This window comes from Garra rufa, chromosome 12 (genome assembly GCF_049309525.1).
Source record: "Garra rufa chromosome 12, GarRuf1.0, whole genome shotgun sequence".
Lineage (NCBI taxonomy): Eukaryota > Metazoa > Chordata > Actinopteri > Cypriniformes > Cyprinidae > Garra > Garra rufa.
This window is the reverse complement of record NC_133372.1, coordinates 29237177-29252880: the sequence shown is the minus strand read 5'-3', so window position 1 is coordinate 29252880 and position 15704 is coordinate 29237177. Positions and strand designations below refer to the sequence as shown.

The following is a 15704-nucleotide window of genomic DNA, read 5'->3' as shown; positions in this document are numbered from 1 at the left end:
TTTGAACCCTTTCCAACAATATCTGTATGATTTTGAGATCCATCGTTTTACACTGAGGACAACTGAGAGACTGATATGCAACTATTACAGAAGGTTCAAACGCCCACTGATGCTTCAGAAGGAGACACAATGCACTAAGAATTTGAAGATCAGGGTAAATTTAACTTATTTTGTCTACTGGGAAACACGTATCTATCTTCTGTAGCTTCTGAAGAACAGTACTAAATGAAAAAAATATATTATTTAGGTAAAATAAGAAAAACGTACACATCTTCATTCTGTTCAAAAGTTTTCACTCTCTGACTCTTAATACATTGTGTTTCCTTCTGAACCATCAGTGAACGTTTCAACCTTCTCTAATAGTTGCATATGAGTCCCTCAGTTGTCCACAGTCTGAAAAGATGGATCTCAAAATCATACAGATATCGTTGGAAAGGGTTCAAATAGACAAAAATGCTGAAAAACCAAAGAACTTGTGAGACCTGAAGGATTTTTCTGAAAGATATTTGCTTGTAGTCCTACCAAGAACAGCAAAAATAACGCACTCACAAAATCCAAACAACTGTGCATATTGTACCTACTCCCACACATAACCTTCTACCACACTAACTAACAGACTGGATCACGTGTTTGTCTTTTCCATCTTTTTTGGCGTTTAATATATTTCCTTCTTCCGTTTCAATATTTTTATCTCTATCTGTGCACTTCAAATCCTCAGACATTAAGATCTATTGGGTGTCACCAACATCCCTCGCTTCTCTTATCTGATCTCACAGTCATCTCAAGGCGATGATCGACATTACATGCCTCAGTGCTTGACTGCAATTTCCATTCGATCTTAATTGATTGAATAGGCTCTGGTTTGTGGCCAAACTAGCTACATGAGAATGAGCTCACAGTCGAGTAGCTGTCATAGCAAGTAAACACGATTACATTTCAGTGCTAGCAGCACACAGCAAACATGACCTTCGTCTAACCCTGAGTAAGCTGCAAATGCAACTTCACATTTATGTTTGGTTTTCATGAGAGAATCAGTTATAAATATTGAATGCAAGTCAAATTTGAGTTGCTGTTCCAATGTACACAGCTGCTCAAAGTTTGGAGTTGGTAAGACTCAGTAAGAAGTCCAATATTGAGAAATAACATTGCAATTACAATGACTATTTTCTGAATTTGTTCCTGTGATGGCAAAGCTGAATTTTCAGCAGCAATTACTCTAGTGTCACATGCTCTTTCAGAAATCATATGCTCAAATAATATATTTTATTATTGTCAGTGTTGAAAACGGTTGTTCTGGATAATATTTTGCTGCAAACCATGATACTTTTTTCAACTATTTTTAATGAATAGAAAGTTCAGAAGAACAGCATTTATTTGAAATAGTTTTCTAACAATCCAAAAGTTAACACATCCTTGCTAGCTGAAAGTTTAACATATTTCCCACACAACTATCATGACTTTGCTATGCATAAAAGTGTTTATGTGCGAATATATTTAGAGCAAACAAATAATGAGGACCCTGGTGAAAAGAGTAAGAAGAGCAAGAAGATAAAGAAGAGGTGTGGATCGGGTAAACGAAGAGAGGAGGGAATAGGAATCTATTTCTGCATTCAGTTCTAGAGTTCATCTCTTCCTGGAGATAGGAAGCGTTCGACCGCAAGCTTTGACAAAGTAACTCTTCTCCAAGCAGTAAAAGAGCCTGCAGAAATATTGAGTCAAGTGCATGCCAGGTACAGATTTTAAGTTAGCATTTCACATCGTTCAAAGGTTCAGAAAATATAAAGTGTGAAAGAAATACTCTGGCCAGAAATATAAGGTCTATATTTAAAGAAATTAAGTAAATGTGGTAATAAACAGGATTTTTTAATGGTTAATGTCCTTTGAGTAAAATTAGAAAAATGGTTTGGAGACTATTGATTAGTTTGGAGTAATATGTAAAATTCTCATAATGGTTAAAATTTCAATACAGACGTCTATATACTCTAGAGTTTAACACATTTCATATTGTAATCTCTTTTTTATTGCTTTCGCATGTTTTAGCGTTTCTCCTAATTAGTTTCTGATGGGTCTGCAGGAATCAAGTGGGTGTCTGTGCGGTGCATTAATCTCTATGGATGTACAATGAGAGGCAGAAGTAGGGACACAGAATGAGATAAAGAAAAGATCTCAAGGGTAATATCACCCTCAGCGTGACACAAATCTAACTGTGATAATTAAAATCCAATTATATTACAGCATAAAACATAAACACTCCAGCATTTAATATACACATACAAAGGGCTGAGAGGCAGCAATAAAAATGATCTTTATTCTTAGAAAAAAAGATAGCCCTTAAAGACATGCTTACACATTTGCAGTGACAAAGTGACTGGAAGTCATCCATTTTTAATTGCCATGAACACACTGCAGATAAATATGGTTGCCACTCTTCTGTTTGAGAACTTAATCTTGTTCTGTCCGCACAAGAGTTCACAAGAGTGACAATCACATCCTGTGACACTTCACTTGGTAGAGTACAGGACCGAACTGAACATTTAGTGGCATTTTTGGAAACTGTCAGCTTGTGAGATATCTGCTTTTCTTGTCTAGGTGCAGTGCAACAAATCAACTTAGGAACATGGCTTGAATTAATTGACACATATTTTGACAACAGATTTTCCCAGCAGTCCTGTGCTCTAGGGGTGACCTAAAACATTATGGCTCAGTGAGAGCATTATAGCTATAGTTCACCCAAAAATGAAAATTACCCCATGATTTAGTCATCCTCAAGCCATTCTAGGTGTATGACTTTCTTCTTTCTGAAGAATACAATTAGAGTTATATTAAAAAACTTTAATATAAAAAATCTTACACAAAAACTTTGATTCGCTTCTGGAGGCCTTTATTAAGCCCCTGGAGATTTTTATGATGGATGGCTCTACTTTTTTGGGCTTCAAAAACTTAACACCCATTCACTTCCATTATAAAGCTTGGAAAAGCCAGGACATTTTTGATATAACTCCAATTGTATTCATCAAGAAGAAAGTCATATACACCTAGAATGGCTTGAGGGTGAGCAAAGCATGGGGTAATTTTAGTATAGTTATAATTCTTCATATGAACTTTAAAGGGATAGTACACCCAAAAACTAAAATTATATCATTTACTCACCCTGATGTTGTTCCAAAACGGTACGACTTTCTTCTGTGGAACATAAAAGAAGATATTTTGAGAAACGTCTCATACAATGAAAGTCAGTGGTTACCAAAACGTTCTTCAAGATATCTTCTTTTGTGTTCCACAGAAGAAAGGCATAGAGGTTTGGAATGAAATACGGGTGAGTTCTGGAGAAGTTCACTTCCAGAATAAAACCGATTTACTCAGGTTTTTGAGGAAAACATTCTAGGATTTTTCTCCGTATAGTGGACAATGGAGACCAATGGGTTGAAGGTCCAAATTGCAGTTTCAATACAGCTTCAAAAGGCTCTACATGATCAGAGCCAAGGAGTAAGGTTCTTATCTAGCAAAACGATCTGCATTTTCTAAAAAAAAAAAAAAAATGAAATACAATTTATATACACAAATGCTCATCTTGCACTAGCTCTGCTATATATATGTGTGTCTTTACATATAACGTAATTATGCTGAAACGTTAGTTCTTTGTCTGTGTACTTTGGTTCAAAAAGGTAGGACAGGGTGTAAAAAAAAATCTAATTTTCTTCTCCAACTTCAAATTGTCTGACAAAAGGTTGTTTTACCCTTTTTTTGTAAAAAGCATTTGACTTTCTTTGCACGTTCGCTTTGTAAACACTGGGTCGGTTCTGCCTACGTCATGGCAGCATCGGGTAATGCGTCGGGCTAGTACAAAACCAGCATTTGTGATTAAAAAGTATATACGTTTTTATTGTTTTAAGAAAATGACGAATCGTTTCGCTAGATAGGACCCTTATTCCTCAACTGGGATTGTGTAGAGCCCTTAAAAACTGCATTGAAACTGCAGTTTGGACCTTCAACCCATTAGCCACAATTGAAGTCCACTATATGGAGAAAAATCCTGGAATGTTTTCCTCAAAAACCTTAATTTCTTTGCGACTGAAGAACAGAAAGACATACATCTTGGATCACATGAGGATGACAAAACAAAATGAAGTTCAAAGTTTTGAAATTCAAGCAAAACTGTGAAATATAAAGAAAAAAAGTACATGTTTGTGTTTACATGCCATTGCACCTAATAAACACAAACATGCGCATTTATTATTAAGAATATATGCAACCAGCAATTTAACTTCACACGTTCGAGGCTTCAATGATTTTTTCCCTGGCGTCATGGAACTCCTCCCTTATAATGAGCTAAACGCCGCAGCTCTGCCTCAGCAGGGGTTCCTCTTTCTGCCCAAACGCAGATTCAGAAATTAAAACCTTTTAAACTTCCTTCATAGGGGTTCCACAAGAGCAAAGGGCACTTTGATTGTGCATTTTTAATGCAGGTTACTGATAATAACTTATACTTAAAAGCTTCCTTCACAGTGTATCTGGAGATTAAGGTAATAGAGGGAAAAGAAAGAAAAGAGAGAGAGAGAGTAGAGAGGAAAAGGACACAGCTGAGTTTGAGGGCAAATAGTGCCTTTCTTCTACAAAAATGGGAATGTGATGTTAGGAGGTATATTATTCATGTCTGTGACTCCCCAAGATATGTTTTATGTAAATCTTCCAACCTTTAGTACACTGCAAAGGAACTTTGCGAGTGCACAAGGTTTTAGATGTATGTGTGGAGTCTGTACTTCCGCCCTATTCAGCGAATGAAAGCACTAAATCAGTGATATGTTTTTAGAATTACATATATGTAAAAAGGCTATTACGTTTTTTTTCCAGTTTACAAGATCCCAAGAATTGCGAAGAACCTTGAATCTTAATATCACCACCAACTAATTTTCTCCAAATGCTCTTCCAATAGCCTAACAGAGGCTTCTGAGCAAACTCTGAGCAATTCTGCTGATTTCCAACTTCCCAGCTTGCAACTGCAGCATGAATAAATTATGCTGTTAATGTTTTGATGCTTGCTGATTTTATTTTTGCAGTTGTTCTGTTGTGCAGAGATGTAAAACACATCTTATTACATAATAATGTTGTTATACTGAGGATAATTTTCTTAAAAAGTCTCAACAAGTCCTAAAAAAAATTAACAGCGATATTTAAAAACAAAAAAACAAAACAAAAAACATTCAAATGCAATTCATACTTTTATTCAGCAAAGATGCATTAAACTAATCCAAATTGACAGCAAAGACATTTTTAATTAGGGATGCACCGATACCAATCGGTCGATAAAGCTTGCGCGTTTTGTCAGTAAAGCCGGTTCTGTAATCAGCGGTAAATGCCATCAGGTGCGTGATTTCACGTTGAGCCGTATATACTACACACAGCCGTTGTTTACCGACGAGCTGCGCATAGCAATGTTCATTATCAGTGTGAATGTGCGCAGCTCATCTGTAAACAACGGCTGTGTGTAGTATATACGGCTCAACGTGAAATCACGCACCTGATGGCATTTACCGCTGATTACAAAACCGGCTTTACTGACAAAACGCGCAAGTTATCAACCGATAAGGATCGGTGCATCCCTATTTTTAATGTTACAAAAGATTTCTATTAAAATTTTTTAAACTTCAATTTCAAACTATATATTTAATGAATCCTAAAAAATGTCCCATGATTTCAACAAAAATATTAGGCAGAAGTGTTTTCGACTGTAATGATAATAAGAAAAAATGGTAGTATATTAATTTACAATAAATCAGCTACATCACATCAGATGCAAAACTGCCAAGTTTTAGGCTAAACGTTTTTTATAATAAATGAGCAAAATCCCAAAAGTACTACAATCTTCCCTGTTCTCTCTTCTGTGTCATATCTGACTGACGAGCTTCTGGTTCCTGTGGAGGTGACTGATTTAAAAAGGATTTGAAATGTAATTTTTGTGAAACATGATTCTTCAAAGAAGTTATGAGCTGTACGGCATTAAGAGTAATATGTATTCATAGACAGTGCCTTAACATCTTCAATTATAAATCAAAAGGAGCAGTCCTGCAGGTTATTCTATAATAAAAAATAGAAGTCTTAGGACCAGACATCAAGCAGGAAATCAATTATAATCAGCAGCACAGTGAAATATTACAGCGATGTTAATGCTCTTATTTTCCAGTTCAGCGCAGGACCGTGCGACACGCAAATCACAGCTATAAATCCACAGAGATAAACAAACGCTGTCACGGTGCTAATCATAGTGCTAATAGTCAGAAAATGGAAAACCATGAAAGATCGAGCTAGAGTTGAAAGACGTGTCCTGTATTTCATTATTACATGATTAAGTATAAGAGAAAGAGTAAGCCCATAGTGACACAAGGACAAGAGATTTCGCTTGGCTGTGTTTGGAGATATGAAAAGCACATGTTTAGGCTGGATAATAGGCAGGATAATTACATATTATGAACACAACAGGGCAATTCAATTGTGAAATATGTATTTTGTAGATATAACACAGAAACACAATCTCTACATCCTCTTTACGTTCAGGGCGTGATCTCATCAAAATATTTGGATTTTACAATGTAAAATGATGCACATGCAATTTTTACATTTGAATTCGCAATACAACACCAACCTATCCACCTTATTGTTAACTGCAGAAGTTAGAGTAAGCGAGACTTCTGCTTCATTAGCCACTATAGGAAAATAATGAGAAGAATAACAACGGGTAGTAAACTGTAAAACTGTTTGTGCTACATACCAGTTTTTATAATTGAGATAATACATTAAAATAATATGGCAATATCAAGCAGCAAAATAAGCTGGATAGAGAGCTTCTGTAACTAATGTGTAACTAATTTATAGATGCACAAATCTTTAAGAAAATTGAATTTTAAGAAGGAAATTAAATCTATGCAATTTATTGATTGTTTTAATTGGATTTATAAAAACTGATATTATTTCAATGTTTAATTTCTTGAAATATGTCACACTATAAACTTCAAATCAACGTAGCTTAATTCTGTTCCGTGAGACTTTGAGAACAATTAAATTCATTTATATAAAAATTTCAAATGATTTTTTTTAATTAAAAATCCTGGAATTCCATTTATAAATAAATTGGTTATCTAAAAAAGTCTCACTTAGATAAAGTTTCATTATTTACTGAAAACTTTAGAAGTACATATAACTGTTTAAAAGTTTGAGACATTGGTATTTTTTAAAGTTTTAAAATTTTAAAACATAATTTATTCCTGTAACGTCAAAGCTGAATTTTATGTCGTTAATCCAGTTTAAAAGAGGATCCTACAGAAATCATGTCAACACTTAATTTTATTATCAGTGTTGAAAATAGTCATGTTGCTTAATATTTTTGTGAAAACCACAATCTTTGATGAATAGAAATTCCTAAATAACAGCATTTATATATTTAAAAATATTTTTTGTAGCATTGTACACTACCAGTCAAAAGTTTTTGAACAGTAAGATTTTTTTTAAAGAAGTCTCTTCTGCTGACCAAGCCTGCGTTTATTTGATCCAAAGTACAGCAAAAACGTAAAATTTTCTGAAATATTTTTACTACTTAAAATAACTGTTTACTATTTGAACAAATTTAAAAAATATAATTTATTCCTGTGATTTTGTCAGAGTCATGTCTGTGTATTGTCCTGTTCTGTCATGTTTTCCAAGTGTTTTTCCCCCCATGTTTCTAGCTTATATGGTTTAGTCCTTGTCTCCCCCTTTTGGTTATGTTTAGTTAGTTCAGTCTTGCCCATATTTGTATTTCCCCCTTGTTATCTTGTTAGTGACCACGCCCCCGTTTCAGTGTATTTAAGAGTCTGTGTGTTCACTCCCCATTTGTCCGTCAATGATTCTGTTACCTCTGTTTGCTTGTGTTCATGTGTTCATCTTATACTCCCGGTTTTTGTTTGTTTGCATTAGTTACAGTGTTTTATTTAATAAACCATTTACATTTTCATTTACTCCGGTTCTCCTCATCATTTTCCACTCCTCAACCCCGCCTGGATCGTGACAGATTTCACAGCTGATTTTTTTGTGTCATTACTCCAGTCACATGATCATTCAGAAAACATTCTAATATTCTGATTTGCTGCTCATAAAACATTTATTATTATTATTATTATTATTATTATTATTATTATTATTATTATCATTATGTTAAAAACAGCTCAGAATTTTTTGAGGTTTCTTTGATTAATAGAGAGTTCAGAAGAACAGCATTTATCTAAAATAGAATTTTTTTGTAACATTACAAATGTCTTTATCAATTTTGATCAATTTAAAGCATCCTTGCTAAATAAAAGTATTAATTTCTATAACTTCTTTCCCCCAAAAATAAATAAATTACACTGACTTCAAGCTTTTGAATGGTATAGTGTATAATGTTACAAAAGCATTTGATTCCATAAAAATGCTGATCTTTGAATCTTTCTATTCATCAAATAATCCTGAAATTAATGTACTTAACTGTTTTAAATATTGATAATAATAATAATAATAGTGTAAATGTCATTGCTGTACGTTTTGATCAATTTAATAAATCCTTGCTGAATAAAAGTATTAATTTAAAATATCTTACTGAACCCAAACTTTTAAAAGGTAGTGTATGCAAATGTTTCTTTTTGAAATTGTTGATTATAAATTGTATTGTAATATTTGAATCAACTACACACACAAACTAGATCTCTCTGTTTGAATAAACCTAAACAAAAACCAAACAAGAATTACATGGAAAAACTGCAGAAACAGCAATATAGACACTGCTATACTATACTATAATAATCAACAGGTAACTTAGTACGCAGTACAGAAACGATTTAGCCATACCAAACTAACCTCAGCTAAATTCTCAGCTGCTCTGCTGTGGATTTAAAATGCTGAGTTTGCTTTTATTCATGACCCCTTGAGCAGTACGTCAGGTGTTTGTTATAATAATAAACATCCTGAAGGACTTTAAAAGGCCAAATGTATAATACATAATCTTTCCATAAAAGAGGTAGTTGAAGAATCAATGCTTGTATAGGTCGCATGTCAAAGAGCCAAGCAAAATCAATATTGGTTTATAATCTAATATTAAACTGAAATACCTGTATTTGGCAGCCGGATTATTGTGCGTGTAAGCGTATTTGTATGCGAGAAAGAGGAAAGGAGAGAGAGAGAGAGAAAGAAAGTGTGTGTGTAAGCAGAATTTCTATTTTATTTATAGTCATAACACACATTCTCATTCTCACCCGCTGTGACAATCTATCAATGCAAGAACTAACTGCTGGGTGTTTGAAAACAAAAACCAGCCCACTTCTTTTTAAGATCCATAGGATTCTGTAAAACTTACCCTGCACATCAGGAGGACATGATGAAAGGATCATCAGCTACGGTAACTTCAAACATCGGTGTGTTTCATGTGCTTCACACACACACACACACACACACACACACACACACACACACACACACACACACACACACACACACACACACACACACACACACACACACACACACACACACACACACACACACACACACACACACACACACACACACACACACACACACACACACACTCTACTTCCACTCCACTCCATTAAGTTCACACACACATACACCGCACCAAGACCTGACTGTGCATTATCCAGACAGGACCTATTTTTAGCAATTTCCCCTTTCTTTCTCTTCCCTCTCTGGACTTACCTGCAGCACACTGCTCCTCATCCGCTCCATTTTCACAGTCCTGTTCACCATCACAGCGCCATGACAACGACACGCATTTGCTCGTGGAGCCACCACAGTCAAACTTCTCTGGTGGACATGTCTGCCGACCTGTGAGTGAAGGCAACAAACAGAGATGTTTGAGAAATAAAATATCAACTATTGCTAAAATGGCACATTCCTGGATGCTCACTGGTCAATATAGTGTTCCAACATTTGAAAGGCACAACATAATGACAAATTTTCATACAAAATTAATTTTCTAAGATGGTGTCAATATCATCACGACATACAATACAATTAAAAGGTATGGGTCTATAGAATTGTAATGTTTTTGGAGAAAAGTCTAATACACACTATTGTTAAAAATTTGTTTTAGTAAAAACATGAATTTTGTCAAATATTTTTATAACTTAAAATGTGATGTTAAAGCTATATTTTCTGCAGTCACATGACCCTTCAGGAATCACACTAGATTTGGTGCTCGAGGAGATATATTTATCTACCCTGGAAATCCAGAGGTCTCGCGAGAGCACAATTTGAATCGTCTCTGCAAGACACTCTGGCATCGAGCAATGATGCAGGTTACTGCAATACGTAAGCAATTGTGGGAACCAATCAAATCGGTGTATCTGATGAAGGCGGGCCAGAGGCGAGCTAAGCTGATGATGACAGCACTGCAACGTCCGAATCATATAGTAAACTTTGAAAGATCGCTGTCACTACAGATGAACAACAAGTTGTTTGAAACGGCTTTGGCCGCTACAATGAACGAGTTAGATTTGGCTTTCCATATAAAAGAGGAACAGAAAACCGAAAACTCGAATCGTTCCTTTGCAAGAAGGACGTTTTTGCTGTTTTGCCGACTGGATACGGCAAGAGTTTAATCTATCAGTTCACGAGTTCACGCTTACATATAATTAGCCGGAGAATAGTAGTGCATGTTTGGCGTGCTGTCCGGTGAAGGGCTCCCAGCTCGGGAGTGGCCCGAACCCAGAGTACGTTACCCCCCAATAGGAGTAGCGAGAACTCGGAGTGATGAGATGGGGTGGTGGAGGTTTACTGATAAACCATCGAGTGAATTGAGGTGAGTCAGCTGTATTTAAACCTATGGCGCTGATTGACTTGTGATGTTTACGCTAAGCATCTGACGCGCTTCTCCCGAACTTTGTTAATGAAACATCATTTAGCTCTGCTGGTAGCTAAGTGTGTATTGTTGTGATTGGTCGTAGCGTTATCCAATTGCGTGCAGTTAGAGTTTCAAATGCATGCTTGGTGCCGCCCCTCGAGTTAGGCAGTTTTCATTGCTCGATCCCAGACCCTTAATCTTAATAGATTAGGGTCTGGATTTTTCCAGGCTAATATTTATCAGTAATGTTATAAAATTTCAGATTAATATTTTTGTTATACATCTTTAGGATTATTTGGTGAATAGAAAGTTATTAGAAAACAATAATAACTAACTATATAAAACTATAATATAATGCTATATACAATAATGAGCATTTATGTAACTCGGATATCTTGTGACACTGTAAATGTCTTAATTTGTCAATTTTGATCTATTTACCTCATCCTTGCAAAATAAAAAGCAAATTCTTTCTTTTGAAAAACTAAAATAAATGATAAAAGCTTTGTAATTTGTAATTATTTTCGATGTAAAACTTTTACACAAATATTAAATTACACATTCAAAACAAACCATATGAAAAAAAAATTGATTTAAATATACAATAACTTTCAAACTGCTGGAAAATTTGTAATAAACACGTATGAACATTGTATTGAACATTGTACTCTCTAAACTCTTACCCTGGAAGCACTTTAATGCTTTTACAACTGAAAACACCAAAAGACAACTAAAACAATTACAATAATACAATCAATTATAATAACACAAGAAATAATTAATTTTATTTTGATTTTCTTTTGTAAAATTGTTGCACTAATAACTCCAGAAAACAAAATAATTTGAAGACAAACAAATACTATGTCATGTAATGTGCAATAAAGGAAACAATAAGTTTGCATGCTTGTTTAGAATCACCTGTCGCATACGCAGGTTTCGTGAAGTTTTAAGTTTTCCTTTAGGCTTTATAGGATTTTGGGTAAATTTGGACATGCTCCTTTTCTAAATGACCCCATTACAGCTGCCCAAAGGGTAAATTAGAACATTCTTTTGATAATTATTGACGTAGGACTAGTTCGCAAAAGTAGGTTTTTGCAGCTTCTCAATCATTTACCAAACAATTTGATTAACAGCAGTGGTTCTAGAGTCAAAGTTGTCCAGAAGGAGGAGATCTATCATATGATACGAATACCTTGTGTATGTGCAAAAAACAGCACAATGTACAATAGTTTATGGCCTTGACAAATGTGACATTGCCCCCCCCCCCCCAGTGGCCTATTTTCACAGACCTTTGGGGCCCACCGAGTTTTTGTTCCAATCAGCCTCCATTAACCTTGTCTAATAAGTTCAATGGCCAATGGCGGCCATGTTTTTTTGAGATATACAAATGTCCTTATAGACATTTGCAGCACATTGCACCAAGACCACAGCGATTTACATGTTGATAGGACAAATGGTTGCATAGTTATAGCCATTTTTATGTTTTCTTCCCTCTTATAGCAACACAAAGTGGCCAAGCTTCTGATCAGGTGAAAAACCTAGGACAAGTTCGCAAAAACAGTTTTTTCAAAAAATCTGAAATACCTGAAAATTTCGCCAGGCTCACGATCGAATCTGAGGCATGTGTTTTGTCCGGCATGAGTCAAGGATTTCAATGACATAAGACACTTGAACCTGTGGCTGACGTTTTAAGAGTTATGACTGATTTCATACTTTTGATCACCCCGTCAAGCCGGTTGGGGCAAGCCTTGGAGGCGTTATTGGTGGTGTGCACTATGCGCTTAAACCCCTAAATATGCAAAACTGTTTAGTCAAACTTTTTCTTCTTCTTCTTTTTTCTTGACAAGCCCCATCACACAAACACACATTCAATAAGACATCTCCACTAGCCACATTGTTAACTAAAACCGAAGCCCACTGAAACATTTTCAACTTTCATCCCAGATCACACAGCATTCCCAAGACAGCTCCATAAATTATACATCTCTACATGTCTGGGAAACCAACTACAAATCAATAGCAGCCAGACTGATTTCTCTCATCCCCATTCTTCAGTCTTTTGAGTAATTTTCAGTGTATAAAAGAAGATTCATGAAGACCTTCTCACCTTCTCTGACACCCCGAATCTGTGTCTGCAGCCCATTGTTGCCTGAACCCTATCTATAATCATAAGCGTGAATGGCATGTCTCTCACTGGATTCCACTATTGTATGGCCTACTCTGAAGAAATGGGAAAAAGACAGCTGTGAATCTCATTTGAGATATCTCTTTATCAGCACACGACCATTGTGGCTTTGCAAATTGAGGCCCAGTCCTCAGTGGAAGCCATATTGGATTTGAGACTGTCAGAGAGAAAAAAGTCCTATTTAAGGCCTGAGCTTAACCCAACACCACAAGGCTTGTTGGTGTGCAACTAGGGAAATGTATGTGACAGAGTGGGTTTGTTTGAACAGCGTTTTCATGTGAGTGTGTGAGCGTGTGTTTCTGGCTTTGTCAGCATGTGTCTGAATAAACTGAATGACCCATTCTAACTGTCTGGCTGACTGCTAGAGATAGCACAGCCTTGTGGGAAACACAGTCTGTCTTATCTTCTCTCTCTCCTCGCGACCCCTGAAGACTATGGTGCCCGCAGGGCTTTTCATTCACTGCCCATAAAGCCCTGGTTTCCTCTAGTTTACACAGAAAATACTCACAGTTTCCATATGAAAACATTAAAGGGACAGTTTACCCTAAAATGAAAATTCACTCATTAATTACCCTCATGTTGTTTCAAACCTGTAAGACCCTTGTTCATCTTTAGAACACAAATAAGATTTTTTTTGATGAATTCTGAGAGCTTTCTGACCCTGAATAGACAGCAACGCAACTGACACGTTTATAACCCAGATAAGTAGTAAAAACATTGTTCAAATAGTCCATGTGACAGTGGTTCAACCTTAATTTTATGAAGCATAAATCCTTAGTTTAACGTTTAAAAAATAATATATTCTAACAAACCAAGAAAAAAATATGCCACCAGCAAATATTACCTCAAGACCTTACTCTGATTGTTCTATAATTCTACGAAGCATCAGAATAACACCCACACTGCTCTGATAGATGAATGTTCAGTGGATTTAACTGTAAGAAAGCACTGAACTCAACACGTTCTCTCAGGCAGTATGAGCCAGAGGTCAGCAGCACAGACTCAATATGAGTTTAGACTGATGCACTCCCTGACGATTAGACACTCTCAAACAACCACGCAAGGCCTGTGGCCCTAAACTCAGAGAATAATAGCAAACTGACTGACAGCGGGATAAACTACAATAACAAAGCAGAGATGCGCACAGTCAACATCAAGCTTAAATAAGCCAAAATAAGAAAGCAGTCCACTTGTGCTCTGTGTACAGTTCAACTCTTCCTGACCGCACTGCTATTTCTCCGGGGAAAATGAAGTTATGGAAGAACCACGGGGAGCGGATGAGATTAGATTAACATATTTATCTAATAATGTAAATGATTTTCTTGGTGCGGGTGTAACATTGTTAATCTAAGCTGGGGAAATGAAATTTCTCAGATGCGCATCAGCACGCTCAAAGAAATAATCATTAGCTTTGCACAAACCACATTATATTAGGGAAGCGGTTTCAGTCAATAATGTCCGAGTGATGAGTTTCACAGTCAACTAAATTCAGGCATTCTTGTGAGTGGTGAGATTATGTGTGACTAAGTGGGCATTGAAGCGTCTTCCATTACTCCTTTCTCATTCTCATTTACCTAAATGCATCAGAAGTTCACATAAGCCTATATGGCTAAAAGCATCTGAATACCTCACAAATAATGGATTGACTATTCAATATCCATTACTAATAAGGTTATAAAATCAAGTGTAGTGCAGTCTTGTGCTCTGTCTGTCTAATGTTCTATTATTTAAGTCCTTAAACCTTCAACTCAAATGCTTTTACAAGTATTTTCAAAACAGTGCCTTGCGAAAGTATTCAAACCCCTAATTTTTTCATGTTTTATGTTGCCGCCATTTGTTAAACTGCTTTAAATTATTTTTTTCCCACATAAATATCCCTCAGTCCCTGCTACTGAAACAGCCCCACAGCATGAGGCTGCTACCACCACACGTTTGGGATGGTACTCTGCAGGTGATGAGCAGTGTCTGGTTTCCTTCAAACATGATGCTTGGAATTGAGTTTCATAAGATCAGAGAATCATCAGAAACATCAGATCTTGTTTCTCACAATAGGAGAGTTCTTTAGGTGCTTTGTTGTAAATTGCAGATGGGTTTTCACGTGTCTTCACTAAAAAGAGGATTGAGTTTGGCTACACTGCAATAAAGCTCAGATTGGTGGAGTTTTGCAGTGATGTTTGTCCTTCTTTAGGTTCCTTCTACAGGGGTTGGACAATGAAACTGAAACACCTGGTTTTAGACCACAGTTAGTATGGTGTTGGGCCTCCTTTTTTTGGCCAATAGAGCATTTCGTCTTTGGAATTGTCATTTACAAGTCCTGCACAGTTGCCAAAGGCATTTTGAGCCATTCTCCTCTTGCAGGTCAGGGGTCAGGTCACTACATGATACTGGTGTAGGAAAATGTCATCTGACTCGCTTCTCCAAAACACCCCAAAGTGGCACAATAATATTCAGATCTGGAGACTATGCAGGCCATGGGAGATGTCCAACTTCACTTTTCTTGTTCATAAGACCACTCTGTGGGGTTGGACAATGAAACTGAAACACTGGCCAATATAATGTTGGAGGTTTCATGGCTATATTTTTGCAGCCTGGTGGCCAATCTTCACTGATTGCACATTCCACCAGTAAGAACAGGTGTGAACGTTGACTATGTGC

The 15704-nt window shown here is 36.2% G+C and overlaps 1 protein-coding gene across 1 annotated transcript in view; it reads right to left on the bottom strand.

The window, feature by feature from the left end:
- lrp8 (low density lipoprotein receptor-related protein 8, apolipoprotein e receptor) overlaps positions 1–15704 on the bottom strand; it is a 229223-nt gene that overhangs the window by 77633 nt on the left and 135886 nt on the right. Inside the window, exon 4 of the mRNA XM_073851156.1 lies at positions 9718–9846. Coding sequence (XP_073707257.1) covers positions 9718–9846 — 129 coding nt within the window. The remainder of the gene's footprint in view (positions 1–9717; positions 9847–15704) is intronic.